This window comes from Carassius carassius, chromosome 35 (genome assembly GCF_963082965.1).
Source record: "Carassius carassius chromosome 35, fCarCar2.1, whole genome shotgun sequence".
NCBI classification, from domain to species: Eukaryota; Metazoa; Chordata; class Actinopteri; order Cypriniformes; family Cyprinidae; genus Carassius; species Carassius carassius.
The window spans coordinates 14,896,970-14,912,063 of record NC_081789.1 but is presented as its reverse complement, the minus strand read 5'-3'; the positions used below and the strand labels follow the sequence as shown (position 1 = coordinate 14,912,063).

Here is a 15,094-nt window from a genome sequence, read left to right as displayed (position 1 = left end):
CAAACTCCCGAGATGTGAATGAATAAACCCAGAGGAGGAGGAGGGGTGCAGCTAAGAAGTGGAGAAAGATAGAGCATAGAACAAGCAAAGAGAAAGCCGGAGAAAAAGAGCGAGAAAGGAAGTTAGAGAGAAAGCAAGCAAGCGGTGGGGAAAAATAGAGAGCAAGTGAGAAAGCAAGCAAGAGGAGGGGGGCAGCAGCGGCATGTTTAAACAGCCCGGCCGTGATTGACAGGTCTGATAAGAGAAGAGTGTATGTGAGAGGGTGGAGGGGTGGAGGGGTGCAGGGGGATCAGTCTCCCAATCTGACTGGGAGAGGAAAGTGAGCTATTAATTACTAAAGCAGAAGCAGATGTAACAGAATGGTGCCTGAGCAGCTGGAAATCATCAGCATGAACCAAACAGGGAGGAGAAATAAAGGTGGGAGGGGAGAAGAGAGAAAGAAAGAAAGAAAGAAAGAAAGAAAGAAAGAAAGAAAGAAAGAAAGAAAGAAAAAAAGGTGGACAGTGCTGAATGTAAGAGCAGTGAGCAATATATTTGATTGAATATGATTTGATATAGTAACAATTGAACAATCATGTGGCTTCGGTAATTCAGAATCATCTGGAAGGATGTGATTGGGCTTTTAATCCTATTCAGATTGTCAGCATAAATATGAAATGACAACTGGATTTTGAAGAAGAACCAAGAAAAAGGAACGTGGCAAGAAACTGTCGCTGTTCTTGTATTTTATCGATTGCAATTGAATTGGCAACTGAATTTTATATATATATATATATATTTGATATATGATTTATTTATGCTTTTACTTTTTGTTTTTCCTGTCATATCTTTCTGTTTTCGTTCTTTTCCTAATGAGTCCTTTTGCCATTTGTTGTTTGAGATATACCACGTAAATGAACAAAACTACAAACTAGAACAATAGAAAACATGCAAATAAATCAGCAACCAAACATATCTAAAAAATCCTCCAAAGAATGTATGCATTTTTATTTTAAACACTGAACTTTTATTTTTTTTACCGCAGTATAATGTAATGATCATTTAACACATATAATTACACACACAAATATACATATTGAACTGAAGTGAAGCAGGGTGAGACTTCTGTTTACAAAAGTCCGCTCCAGTAGTTCACCTCAAATAATTGTCTCATCCTAGGAGTAATTATCAGTAAATTAAAGGTGAACATCATAAAACATAATTAATTAGCAGACCGGAGCTAATAATGGTCTAATAATAATTTGACACGGCCATTCAGGGTTACAGTTGTGGTGAGAATGAGAAAGAAAAGAACCATAAATCAGTCACCTTCCTTCCAGCTCTGTCTGTTAGCAGCTTTTGTTACCTACCTGTAAGCTGAATCCATTCCTTACAGGCAGCAGGGGTGAAAATGAATCGTCCCTTAGGATCTTCAGTGGTTTTTTTATCTGGATCACCCCCTCCAGTGCACCTGGTAGAGAGAGAGAGAGTGAGCGACACACGGGCTTCTGCCCTCGGCCTCCTATTACCCCATCTGCTCTCTGAGCAGGCATTAACACAACGCCATCACGAACTGGGTGGGAAAGAACTAAATAACTAAATATTTGATTTATCACTGCCATGCGAATGGAATAAAAATATTACTAGAGGTTTATTAAAGAAATCAGGTTAAGGTCGTAAAAGAATTTATTTAATCATGGGAAAACTGAGACGGTGCCCCACAAAATGTGACGTTTTCCAAATTCTGAAGAGTGCTTTCATCGGATTAAAATAAAGCGAAGATTTTTCAGATGCGTGAATGCTGTCACTGGGCCCATTGTGTGCATGCTGCTTTGAGCGTATCAGGCTGGGGCGGAGGGGTCAGGGGTCAGAGGGTGGTCAGTAGTGTGGACAGCTTGATGAAGCTGAGGGGAGAGAGGGGCCTGCTGTTCCCACAGCAGGAGCGCTCAGAGCTGGGCAGGGACAGTGGGCAGGTCCCCAGGGGTCATGCTGAGAAATGGGTTCCACTCACCAAACACAAGGACAGACTGCAGAAATATGGGGGAAAGGGATGACGGAGTTTAGGGTTTTCTTGAAGAAATATGCATGTGGCTGATGCATTGAACCTGAAATTTCCAGCACAAGTAGTCTAATTTTGATAAAGGCAGAGTTTAAGATAAATGGATATGCATTTTCTTTTTTATAAAATACATTTATAACGCCATACTTTTTTCTTTTTTTTTAGTGCATTTATATCAGAAAACTTGTTGGTGCTGCTGTGTGAGTATTTCTCAGTCAGTGACAGATGCTCTTTGTAGTTTTTCCTTCTTTGGAAAGTCACAGAAAGACTATTGTGTATTTTTTATTTTATTATTGAGGAAAATGGGAATACTAATGAATTAAATAAAAAAAATACAAATTTGTGGTTTCTGTTCAACACTAAACAAAATTACTCAACTAAGACGACTTCCGCATCTGAGAAATCCTGGAAATATGAAAAGGGTCCATTGTAGATAAGGGCTTTTTTATTTAATTGACTTCTATTGTATGGACAAAAAATGCAATGGAAGTCAATGGCATCTGAAACAAGTTAGTTACCAACATTCTTCAAAATATCGTCTTCTTGTGTTCAGCAAAAGAGAGAAATGCACAGGTTTGGAATGATATAAAGAGGTGTATGATTGAATTTTTTTTTATTTTCGGGTGAACTATCGCTTTATGTAAAGATATTTATTTTAATTAGAATTTAGAAGCACTTCATTTGCGCTGAATGTCTTATTTTAACTGAAGAGCTCTGTAATTGGAATACTTGTCATGAGTCTGTATTACCAGTGAGTCATACTTTTAATGAAAAGTCGTTTGCAAGTCTATTCTAGCATAATTCGTTAGCACTTCTTTGCAAGGATTTAAAAGCATACTGACACTCCGAAAAATTCATCGGTTTTGCTATGCCAAAACCGGCTGGTAAATAAAAAGGCACTGCAAGATGCAATAATTGCAATAAACAGATTTTAATTTATCACTGAAAAAAGCACAACACTACAATCTCAGTGTTCCGGATTTCTTAATATGAAGCAGGACTCGTGTGGTTTCACTTTTGATGTTTTAAATACACATTTTAGAGATCTTGCATAATTTCTGTACAGATACATGAGAACGTGGACATACCACATCTATAACGTATAAAACCACATCAATAAAACGGTGCAAAAAAAAAAAAGTCCCTGCACATACAAAAATAAATTAATACACTTTATCCAGTCACCAGTCTTGTGGAAAGCCTTTTGGAAAAGATCTGAGCACACCAACAGTGCTTGGAAACAGTCCTTCACACCACTAATATGTATTTACAACAGAAAAGAGGTAAAAGTGTGCTAAACTAAATCTTATTTATTCTGACAGCTTATTCTTAATCCAATATGCATCTGTAGATTTACAAAGCAACAAAAGGGAAAGGGGTGGAAAACAGGCGTATTTACAAGACCACAGAATCATCAAGTAGGCTTTTTTCTTGTTTTAGAACTTCAGACACCGGGCAGACATGTTCATCAAAATGTTTACGAGACTCAAGAGCTGAGAATTTTGTACAGTAGTATAAAAAACATTTTTGCCAGTTGAGCGTTAGAATATATTACCTTGCGCCCAACATGTAATGAATGCAAATAAATAAAAATTAGGAATAATAGAAAGTTGGCTTCAAAAATGATCAATGCAGCGCAAACATTCGAAATCATTTTTTTTCTTTTTTTTTCAGTGTAGTCAGTCACTCTACAGGCAGAGATCTCTGGGACTCTCTGAACTGGTATTGCCTGAGCGATGCCGATTGGTATCAAATCATTTCACAAAAAAAAAAAAAATTGGATCAACTGGAGGGAAAAATAAAAAAGGGAAGGAGAGAGACTGGCAGCATCTCCAGCAAAAAGCAGCATGGAGATCGGGGCCAGGCACTTGGGTTCAGGGCCTGGTCTGTGTGTCCTGGCTTGAGAGGTAGTTGCTCTTCAAAGAGTGCAGCAGGGTCAGTGAGACAGTTTGTGGACTTTTGGGACGCCTCCTCACAGGGGAAGCTCAAGATCAGGATGCAGAGAAGGCCTTCGTGGTGCACAAATGTCTGATCACTTCAGCTTTGAAATATTTGACGCAGACGGACAAATACGACAGGTTTTTATTGAGATCATCATTACGTGTTTCTTTTTAAAGGGGTACAGAGAGGTAACAGCGGTGGGCAGATACTGTTCCAGAGGCATCTCTATCTTACAGTCCTCATCCGTGACCTCGCTCTACACTTTCCGCCCACAGCGACTCGCACCAGCATGTCATTTCCAGCACACTGGCAGGGAGAGAGAGACTGTGTGTTTGTGCACATATGTGTGTGAGCCTGTCTTTTGGCCCCCATGGGATCCAGTACGGTTACAGCAAGTGATTTACTCAAACTCAGTGCAGCATGTTGTTTGCCAGATGGGCATCAAACTGGCAAGTGTGTGTACATATAAAGGCTGGTGCATGAATGTTCTGGTCTTGCTGCTCAGATTGCAAGTCTCTTGGGGTGGGGAGACGAGAGGGATCCATAAGGCAGAACTCCTCCAAAATGTTGTTTTGTACGTCAGGTCTTTTCCTGTCCTGTCACAGACACAGCCTTCTCCCCCAGTCTCTGAATAAAACACAAGCACAGTTTCAATCAGTGATCCTCAAAATCTATGAAAATATAGAAATAAAATAACTTTAATAATAAAGATATATCTAAATTGTTATAAGAAACCTATTTTGACAACATAAAAATAAACAATGCAATATTATTAATAATTATAATAAAAAATAAAAATTATATTTATAGTTATAATAATGCAATTATACTTTATATGATATGTGACCCTGGACCTGGATCCATAAAAAAAAGGCTGAAAAATATAAGCTTTCCATTGATTTATGGTTTGTTGGGATATGACAATATTTGGCCGAGATACAACTATTTAAAAATCTGGATTCTGGGGGTGCAAAAAAGAAAAAATATATAACATTTGAGTAAATCACCTTTAAAGTTGTCCAAATTAAATTCTTAGCAATGCATATTACTAATTAAAAATTAAGCTTTGATATATTTACAGTAGTAATTTTACAAAATATCTTCGACAAACATAATCTTTACTTAATATCCTTATGATTTTTGGCATAAAAGATACGATAATTTTGACCCAAACAATGTATTGTTGGCTATTGCTACTTATGACTGGTTTTCTGGTCCAGGGCTACATATTATACTATTAATAAAATAGATTAATATAATTATACATTTCATTTTAACATTACTATATTCATATTATAAATGTGGTTTCATTTTATTTTCTTATAATCATTACTGTAAAAACATGCCTATATATGCACATGCACACATATACACACACATTTATATATATAAAATATTATTATTATATTAAAAATATTATTTTATGAATATACATTTACAATAACAATAATCATAAAATTAAAAAAATAATAATATATACACTACCACAATTATTTATTCATATTAATTCATTCATATATTAATTACATACACACTTAAAATAAAAAGACATGAAAATGAATCCAGGAATACAATGAGTGAATACTTTTGTCTGTTTGAAAGCTGCAGTACTAACTCCAGTTTTAGGAGTGTTGCTGTCGTTGTGTATGGTGAGGAAGGGGTTTGTAGTGGTGGCGGGCAGGAGGCTGTTGATTGGCAGCTGCTGCAGCTGTATGTCATTCTGCTGCTGCTGCTGCATTAACTGATAGAGCAGAGCCTGCTGCTGTTCCTAAACACAGACAGACAAACAGAGTATGATGAGATGTCTAGACAAAGACGGCACACCCACATACTGCTCACAGACCGTATGATGCATATTGCACAAAATAGTGGCAAGAATTTCCTCAAAATTGCAATTCCAAGCTGCCAGGATGCTGAAATAAACAATTCTGAGAAAGAAGCTGTTGTGACGTATGAGAGTTTTGTGGCATTGAATCACCAAAAGATAAGGTTTGTTACATTATATTTCATTCAGACAGAATCATCTTGACTAATAACAAGGATCATGGCTAAAATAAGCTGCTGTGTGGACTTCTCTGTGTTATAAGTCGCATGAACAATTGTGAAAGCTCAAGCGAACTCTGTGTGATGGAGTGTGTTGGCCCTCTTCTTACCGGTGTGACCTGCTGGGAGCTGAAAAGCTGCTGAAGTTGGTGCTGATGGAGGAAGATCTGTCTGTGCTGGTCGCTGAAAAGCCTTGCCGCACTGCAAACACATGCATAAACCTTCATAAGCAAACTACATTTTCATCTTTTCAAAAACGTCTTGGCCATGGCCACACAAAAGTATTACATATAAAATAAAACTTGAGACTTTTATCATAACCAATGGTCTTGTTTTTGACAAAGGGAGGGCTGTTTAAACTGGACCTCGCTTAGAAAACATCAGCAGTTCAATCTCAAGTACACAATTCTGTTTCAGAGACAGGCGTACAGGTGCAAGAGAATCAAAATGAGCACGTGAGAAAGAAGCAAGCCAATCCTCACCTGGTTTTTGCAGCGGGCATGCTGCTGCATTCCACAGCGCAAACGAAAAGAGAGATCGGGAAGCAGAAAAGATGAAGAAAAGATGAATGCAGCACACAATGCCAAGTAGTATGGATGAATCTAACCAACAAGTCACAATTCACCCCAAAATAAAATATAAATAATAAATTAAATTAAAAGTTTAATTAAAAAGTTAAATATATTTCAATACATTTCAATAATATATATTGTTCTTAAATAAAGATATAAAAAAAGTATTTAAAACAGCAGCATAAAATATTAAAAAGAAAAAGATTTAAAAAGCTAAATGTTAAGTCATGTGACACTGATGACTGAAGTAATGGCTGCTGAAAATTATGCTTTACCAACAAAGGAATAAATTACATTTTATATTAAAATAGAAAACTTTCATGATATTCTTTCATAATAAACATTCATAATATTTCAAAATAACAATACGGTTTTCACTGATCAAATAAATGTGCTATATATGGAAGCCTATTTCTGCCACTGAATCAAAAAAAAAAAAAAACACTTAATTGCGAGATTACATCTCTCTACAATTCTGTAATACAAACTCGCAATTGACTTTTTTGTTTGAGTTATAAAGTCAGAATTGCGAGATATAAAGTCAAGAACTGTAAGATAACTAACAATTCTGACTTTTTCTTGCAAATATGAAGAAAAAGTTTTTAATTAATCCAGACTGTGGTATCATAACCCTGAAATATGCCTCCCAAAGCATTTAAATATACTATTTAACAAAATGGACTCTCAGTCCAAAGTCTAAGTAGGAGAGTGCAAGTTTGTACCTGTTACTGAGACTGTTGGACATGGGCAGGGATGCGCTGGTAGCTGCTGAGGGATGGGGCAGGGGGCTGCTATTCTGGGGCAGGCTGGGGGAGGTTTGGATGACTCCGTTCAGGGTGCCCACGATGCCACTCATGGCCAGGTGGTTCCCCTGCAGAGCGCCCATCAGACCCGTCACCCCGGCTATGGCAGGGAGGGTCGGGTTGGCATTGCCAGGCTGGACGGCCAACCCGGCCATGCCAACTCCGTTCACCTGCTGCTGGGGGGGACTGTGGGCCGCAGACGGAGGGGTGGAGAGAGAGGACGTGCTACTTCCGCTACTATGGCCACCAGACAGGGGATGCTGAAAGAAAGAGAAAGAATAGAGAAAGCACAAGAGCATAAGAGAGAGAGAGAGAAAAGAGAGGTCAACGTGAGAGAGGCGCCTCATGTACCTGCCCAACCAAACAGATATAACATAACTCCAATCAAATTTATTCTGCAAGTAATTTACACATTTCACACAGCCACCAATTATCCCATGAATCTGTCATTACGATGCAATTACATACTACACCATCACCATCACATCACTGCCACACACTTGACTATGTACAGATATACATAATATAACACTTGACTCAACTAAAGAGGTGCTCAGTCCCAGCAGATGGCATCTGCAGAGCAGGGGTAGAGGAAGTTACCTGAGTGGGCAAGGGTTGAGAGGACTCTGTTAAAACACTGCTGCCTAGCTGAATGCTCTTGCTGTGCAGCATGTCTGGAGGAGAGAGAGATTTTGCAACTTGACATGAATGCGGAGACCAGATTAGCTAGAGTTGAGCTGGGAGAGGATGCTCCGTGAGCAGAACAGAGAGGGGAGGAAGGGGGTCTGACGGGGGGTGAGAGGTGGGCTCGTGTGCGTGTATGTGTGAATATGTGGATCGGGGTGGGAGGTGTTTGGGATGGGATTAGACTGTGACTGTCCAGATGGAGTGTGTGAAAACTGTACGAGTAGACGAGAGGCAGAAGGAAGCGTGTGTGTCTAACCTGCGTGAGTGTTGCTGGGGTACAGAGGAGAGGAGGCAGTGGTGGCCGTGGTGCTCGCAGGGGTGAAAGGCACAGAGAGCTGAGCGCTCAAGAGCTGCAGTCGTTCCTTCTTCATGGTGAGAGTTCGGATTTGTTCCTCCAGGCGCCGGTTTTCCACCTGCAGCTGGTGCAGAGACTTTAGCATTCCCAGAACTGGACATAAAAGCGCACACACACACACACAAAACATACGCATCAAGACTTGACAGCAAAATAGCGGTGGTTAAAAACCACTGAGATGAAGCAGCGAACCCAATACCACAAGCCTGAAACTACACTGGCACACATGTGGTTCAAGACCTCCAGAAAAACTACAACGACAGACTTCCGCTCTCAGAGGAACACACAGCACTGATCGGGGGCCAGCAACCCCAAGCCAAATGCAAACCAGATGCAGTGTCAGCTAAACCGCACAACTGCTCTCATATCAGTGGTGAACAGAAACACAACCGTCCCAACTGCTTCCTGCTCTGTGATGGTCAGACATCCTCCGTCGCCAGAAGAACCTCTATCGTAACAGAAACAGCTGCTGCTCATCCACACAACTGTGACACTACAAACCAACCTGCGGCTACTGAAAGATCTGCTACTACCTCTACTTAGCCGATCGTGAAATTACACAAGTTACACACAGACAAAATACAGGTAATGAAGCTCATAATTACTGCACTATTAACCAATGCATAAATTACCCACATTACAGGGATGGATGTAATTACAGGCTTCAAATCGGCATATTTGATTGACATGCAGTAAAATAAGGTTTTTATGATGTAATTATTTTTGACTTTAAATAAATTCTTTTCAGTGAAAGCAACAGACACCAGTTTATCACTATGCACCCTAAGATTAAACTGGACAAATTAGACTGAATTTAAATGCAGCTAGTTTGCAATGACCATAATTAATAAAGGCTTTTAGCGTACTAATGAGAAATTAATTTCAAATGCCTTCTGATATCTCTACAACCTTCTTTAGCAAATCTGTAAACCCTCTGAGCTAGACTCTGAAATTGTTCTAACAGGAATTAATTGATTTTACATGCAAATTAAAAGTCATCACAATGATGCTAGGGTGTGTTAAGTGGGTTTCCAGGCCCACATTGCTATATGGTTTTCTAAGTTGTTCTGAGTGGGTTTTTAACATGATGCTGTGTGGTTGCTAAGGTCTTCTTGCATGGTTATTTACTGCCCCCGGGTCAAAAGTGTCAACTTTCAAATCTATATGACACTCTGGTCTCTAAATTTGGCTTTGCTTTTTCGTTTAATGCAAGTCCACCATTTTTTTTGGCTCCCTTTATTAAGGGAAAATCCTAAGTCTCATGTCACTTAAAAAAAACAATAGCACTTGATTTCTCAACAAAGGCGCATGATTAAAGGTATTATTTGTGTCTGTCGCGCAGAGTGCAAAACCTGGAAGTCTCATACACCCATGTATTCCTATGAAATTTTCTTTAATTTAAAATAAGTTCTGTATAACTTGACGATACTAATTTTGTTGCATAACAAATTGCATTCACTCACAATCCAAACTTATGTAATTAATTAAACATACATCATCAAAATTCACTGCAGAGCAAAACATACAAATATCAGCATTTTATATTTACCACAGACCTTGTTTTACTCATAAAAAAACCCAAAACATCATCGAAACCATCATAGAAATTCCTGAGGGAAGCTAAAGGAGAATTAGACTGGGTTTTGACGTCAGGGCTGCAGCACTCTATTTAGTGGATGAATTTGGCAAAGTTTTATACTCAAGCCAGCATTGTCCTAAGCACGCAACACTAACAAAACCAGCACAACCTTCATTAGCTGACAAAAAACACCCATGTGGCCTTGTTGATTTCGTATAATGAAAACCAAATGTTTGTCAACAACCCTTCTTCTATGACTAAGACAACATGGTGATGAAAAAAACTAACTCTATCAACATGCAATGTTGTCAAAAAATTATTTAAATGTAGTTTAATAAAGGTTGACCACAAATTATAAAGCTTACAAAGATATCTGACAGGACTAATTTAAAAACATAGGTGCCAAAATGAGCACCAGTGCAGGCTTATGTTCAGAAACAACAGTAGCATCAGCCATCATTAGAACTGACAGGATCCTTTGGCTCAACAACATCCCCAGCAAGACCAGCGCAATGACAACCACACAACCATACAGCTCTGTGCTTGAGTTATGGTTTATTACTGTATAATGAAGCAACATGCATCATTATGTGTAAGAAAGCCTCTCACCATCTCCTTGTGAGCCCTGTTGTAAGAGGAACTGCTGTCCTACGTTCCATTGCCGGTCCAGCAGCTGGTCGATGCTGGTGGCCACTGGGGGCAACGTATCCGATCCAGATCCGAGCCCCTGAACCAACGGACCTGACGAGTCATACCGGATATGAAGCCCACTTAACGGAGACCTAAAGTCATTTATAGAAAACAAGTTAGATGTATATACACACACACAAGCTCATCAAAATTCATCGTCATGAATTTAAAATTGGAAATGCATGGCAGATCTGTTCACATTAGTACAATTCATAAATAATCAGCTTTCGCTTATAAATACAACACAGTTGAACTCCTGGTTTGGCATCCTGCCTTCAGAGGGAAACAGAGTTCACAGCTCGCCCAAGTGAGAGAGCCTGGGCCTGCCTCTCTGACACCATAAATCTCAGTACGCTCTTGTTTGGACAGACAGAGATCTGTGTTATTATGAATGCATCCAACCCTGGGCTCTACATCAGGGCTCTCGGGCGAACGGGAATCTATCTCTGGGGTAATTACGGCTGGGCAGAGATCTGCTCCACAAGGCAATAAATCTCCAGCACAGGACTGTGAAGCCATATCCCCCTGCATGACTGCTCCGGTGCGGATCACAGAAACAGCACATACAGATATTCACATTTAATCTGACGATGGTGCAGAGCTCTTCTGAAGGAGATTCATGGACATTTGGCACACTTCTAAGGCCCCTTCACAAAGAATGTGTTTTTTTTTTCATTTAAAAACGTGAGCTGGATGGCAATGGAATTAATAAAAGGCTTTTTTTTTTTTTTAAAGTTAAGATTTTTAAATTAAGTAACCCGTTTTTAAAACACTGTCATGTGCAAGACGCTGCAAAAGATGCAGAATTTGAGATCAGCAGACGAACACATCCGTCCAGCACGTTTTACATAGAAAAACAACCGAAAAGCAACACTTTGGAATGCCAAAACCTGTTTAGTGTGAACCGTTTCTTGTACCTTCAGTATTGAAAATGCTGCCATACAAACACACAAACTGACAAGCTTGAGTTTATAGCGATATTGTGCTAAATGCATTTCTCAAACTCACATTTTGACTAAAAAACAAGACAAAACTGATCTAAAAAAGTCAAACAGAGCATTTGAAAAAAATGTTTTATGTTAATACTAATATCCATACATTAATATACTTAAGCAGCAATGAAAGAACACCAAATAAACCCACTTCTTAAATAAAGTGATCAAAATAAAATCAACATACCTTTTCAACCAAACATATTATATCCCGGAGGAATTGTGTAGTATATATGTGCTTCCATAGAAATCTGTTTTATATCCTCAATCACAGTGCAAAAAAGACCACATCTCAGGTTACAGAAAACGAATGCACTGTTTCTTTCTGCGTTCGAAGACATCACCGCCACAGTGAACTCTGAAGCCGGTTTGTAACTGCGATATGGACAACAGCTGAGTGCTCAAAATGCCTGCTGTTCGGAAAGCGAGCGCGCAAGGGAGGAAACGGAGTGAGTGAATGAGTGTGTTCTGTGGGGGAGGGAGGGAGGGCGAGTGAAATCTCACAGCCTGGAGGAGGGGACGTCTAGCTCTGGAATGTTAATAGGACTTACCGAGGAGAGAGGTTTGTCTTTGGTGAGTTTCCTCTTCTGGAGAAGCTGAGAGCTCCGTCTCCAAGCTCCTGATCTGAAAGGTAAACAGAGAGCAGTCGATAAGGAGCCGGCAAGAAGATGTGAGCGTTAGAGGAGCCTGGGAAATGCTGGGACGGACAGCTTGACCCAAAGTGAGCCTGGTAGCCATCAGATCTTCCTAACAGAAATCCATCTAGGGGCGGCAGAGTGGTCTCTCTGGTGGCTCAGCTTGCACACTGACACCACTGAGTGTGTCACTGAGTCACCTCTCTCTCTCTTTCCCTCTCCCCCTCCCTCCAGCTCTTTCTTCCCCGTGGAGGCTCCCATCACCCTGCCTGCAGGCCCCATGCCAGACACTGCTTTTCATTTTCTGCAGTGAAAGTAATGAATCACATATGCGCCTCGCCAAGCACAACCCCCTCCCTCCTTTCTCTCTCTCTGTCTCTCGCTCTCTTTTTTCCCCCCACCCCCCTCTAGTCACAGTTAGCCAATCCCATTTTTTCTCTTCCTTCCTGCTTTCTTCCCCCCTTCTTTTCCTTTTTCACCCCCGTCTTGTTCTTCTTAACACTTTCCAGCCCACTACCACCTCGAGCGCAAGCTGGCTCCAGTGGGGGTGTGGGCACATCAGGACGGGCCAGGCAAGGTCTGGACTGACTTAATATGGTGCTGACCCCTTGTCTGACCCTGGATCAGCCCCGGGACTACAGTGCAGACTGGACCCGAAAGAGTCGGGTATTACTTTACAAAATAAAATAAAAAAATCAGAATGTACAGGGACTGAAAGAAACAGTGGAAACCTATGAGGAGCAACAGGTGACCAGCGTTGAGAGGAAAGCACAAGTAAACAAACCCTGTTCCACAGCCTCACTGATCCAATTTAACATTTTTAGACTAGGGTTTTTATTTATTGACCAATGCCACTATCTAGACAACAGGGAGGCCAGTGGATGATATATACCTGACTTTTATTAAATGACAGCAAATTAGATGAGGTGTAAGAAATTTGTTTAATTATGATTAAATATAAGAAAAATGCACTAAAAACAATAATGTATATTATTACTACTAATATATTTACAATATATAAGATATAATAATTGACTTACATTTTGAATACATTTATATATTTTTTTATATTACAACAATAAATTATACGTACGTTCAAAGAAGACTTTTATTCTCTTCAAGGCTGCATTTATTTTATCAAAAATACAAATATAGTAAGATTATAAATTATAAGCATTAAAATTGAAAGTCTAAAATATATTTTAATATATTATAAAATGTAATTTATTTCTGCAAAGCTGAATTTTCTGGAATGCCAAAGCTGAATTTTCTGCAGCCATTACTCAAGTGTTCAGTTCACATGATCTTTCAGGAATCATTGTAATATGCTGATTCGGTACTAAAAAACATTTCAGATTATTTTCCAATGTTGAAAACAGTTGTGTGTTTTTTTTTCAAGATAGTTTGATGAATAAAAAGCTCAAAAGAATATTTATTTGAAATATAATTTTTTTTAAATTATTTATAAACACCTTTACTGTCACTTAAGATCAATTTAATGCATTCTGGCTGAATAAAAGTATTAAATTATTATCGTTATTTTTTTTTCTTAAATCTTACTAAATTTCAGAATGCATATCTCTCAAATTGTCGACATACAAGCCAAATCATTAACCTGTTAATCATTAATATATATCCCCTTCTTTATACATGCTGCGCTGTAAACTAATGCCAGATAAGAACTGGGCTTATGCTAAGAGCATGCAAGCTTTCCAGTCTCAAGCGGTGGTCTCTTTAAGGACGGGTGTTCTTCCTCCTATTGTTAGTCAAATGACCCCCTGACCTCTGTTTTAGGAGGAGGGCATGACTGATCCATTATTCCTCAAAGGCTGTGTTCCCCCTTTTTCCCTCTCTCTCTTGCTTTCAACTACACCCCATCCCAACCCCCATGACAGGGTCCTGCAAGCCCATTCGCTCATGACCGAGACCCCCAGGGTTTAGGTAGGGTCCGGGGAAAGTGTTGAGTGGTCCGGGAAGGAGGGAAGGAGGAGGGAGAGGCTGAGTGTAAGGTAAGCCTGCCTCCTAAACCCAGGGCAATCCCCTCTGTGTCATCACTGCGGTCATTGTGCAGATTAATGAAATGTTTGAGTGGTAGCATGCTTCATTTAACAGGTATGCACACTTTCAGATTTCTGTCCCGGGGAGTTTTGTTCTCTGCCTCTCCCTCTCTCTGCGACCTGAGGAGGTTAGGAGGGGGATACAGCTGACCACACATTCCATATGCACAGGGGAGTGGAGAAAGAATGGGAGGATGAGGAGAAATTGGAGAAGAGAGCGCAGGAAGCAGGAGGAAAGGATTTGAGAAGGTAATCCTGCGCCAGTGGGAGGTACTGGCTAAAGATCAGCATGGTTCCTCGTCTGTGTGTCTCACCTGCCGGGGAGCCCTCGGACTGAGCGATCAGTGCAGCCATGGCGGAATTCGGATTTAGCCTGTTTCCGAACATATGGGATGGCGCCAGGTTAAAGGATCCTGGTAGAGAGTTTGACTGAGGAAGAAACACATAAGAAAGAGTTAGACTATGGAACACTGTCCAATTCCAATTGCTGGTGAAGCGCAAGTATACGTCTCTGCATGTGTGTGTATGAATGTGCACGAGAGTGTTGGGCCAAAGAGCTGGATGATAAAACACCATGTCAGCTGTATTTCCTGTGAGCCAGGAGAATTGGCTGAGCCTATAACAGCAGACCCCGAGCCCTGAACAACATACAGACCATGCGCTTCTGCAGCTAATTATTTAATCCAATTAAGCCATTTCCCT

At 40.0% G+C, this 15,094-nt stretch overlaps 1 protein-coding gene across 7 annotated transcripts in view; it reads right to left on the bottom strand.

Moving 5' to 3' along the window:
* Nucleotides 1-2,953: 2,953 nt before the first annotated feature.
* mllt10 (MLLT10 histone lysine methyltransferase DOT1L cofactor) overlaps nucleotides 2,954-15,094 on the bottom strand; it is a 62,630-nt gene continuing 50,489 nt past the window's right edge. For 4 of the 7 annotated variants that reach the window (XM_059524552.1, XM_059524550.1, XM_059524551.1 and 1 more), the window contains 10 exons: nucleotides 14,707-14,821; nucleotides 12,252-12,324; nucleotides 10,628-10,800; nucleotides 8,341-8,532; nucleotides 7,998-8,071; nucleotides 7,317-7,657; nucleotides 6,505-6,528; nucleotides 6,133-6,223; nucleotides 5,565-5,747; nucleotides 2,954-4,606 (listed from right to left, as the gene is read on the bottom strand). In XM_059524552.1, coding sequence (XP_059380535.1) covers nucleotides 4,559-4,606; nucleotides 5,565-5,747; nucleotides 6,133-6,223; nucleotides 6,505-6,528; nucleotides 7,317-7,657; nucleotides 7,998-8,071; nucleotides 8,341-8,532; nucleotides 10,628-10,800; nucleotides 12,252-12,324; nucleotides 14,707-14,821 — 1,314 coding nt within the window. In that variant the 3' untranslated portion in view covers nucleotides 2,954-4,558. The remainder of the gene's footprint in view (nucleotides 4,607-5,564; nucleotides 5,748-6,132; nucleotides 6,224-6,504; nucleotides 6,529-7,316; nucleotides 7,658-7,997; nucleotides 8,072-8,340; nucleotides 8,533-10,627; nucleotides 10,801-12,251; nucleotides 12,325-14,706; nucleotides 14,822-15,094) is intronic. The other 3 variants (XM_059524548.1, XM_059524554.1, XM_059524549.1) reach the window with 2 other exon arrangements.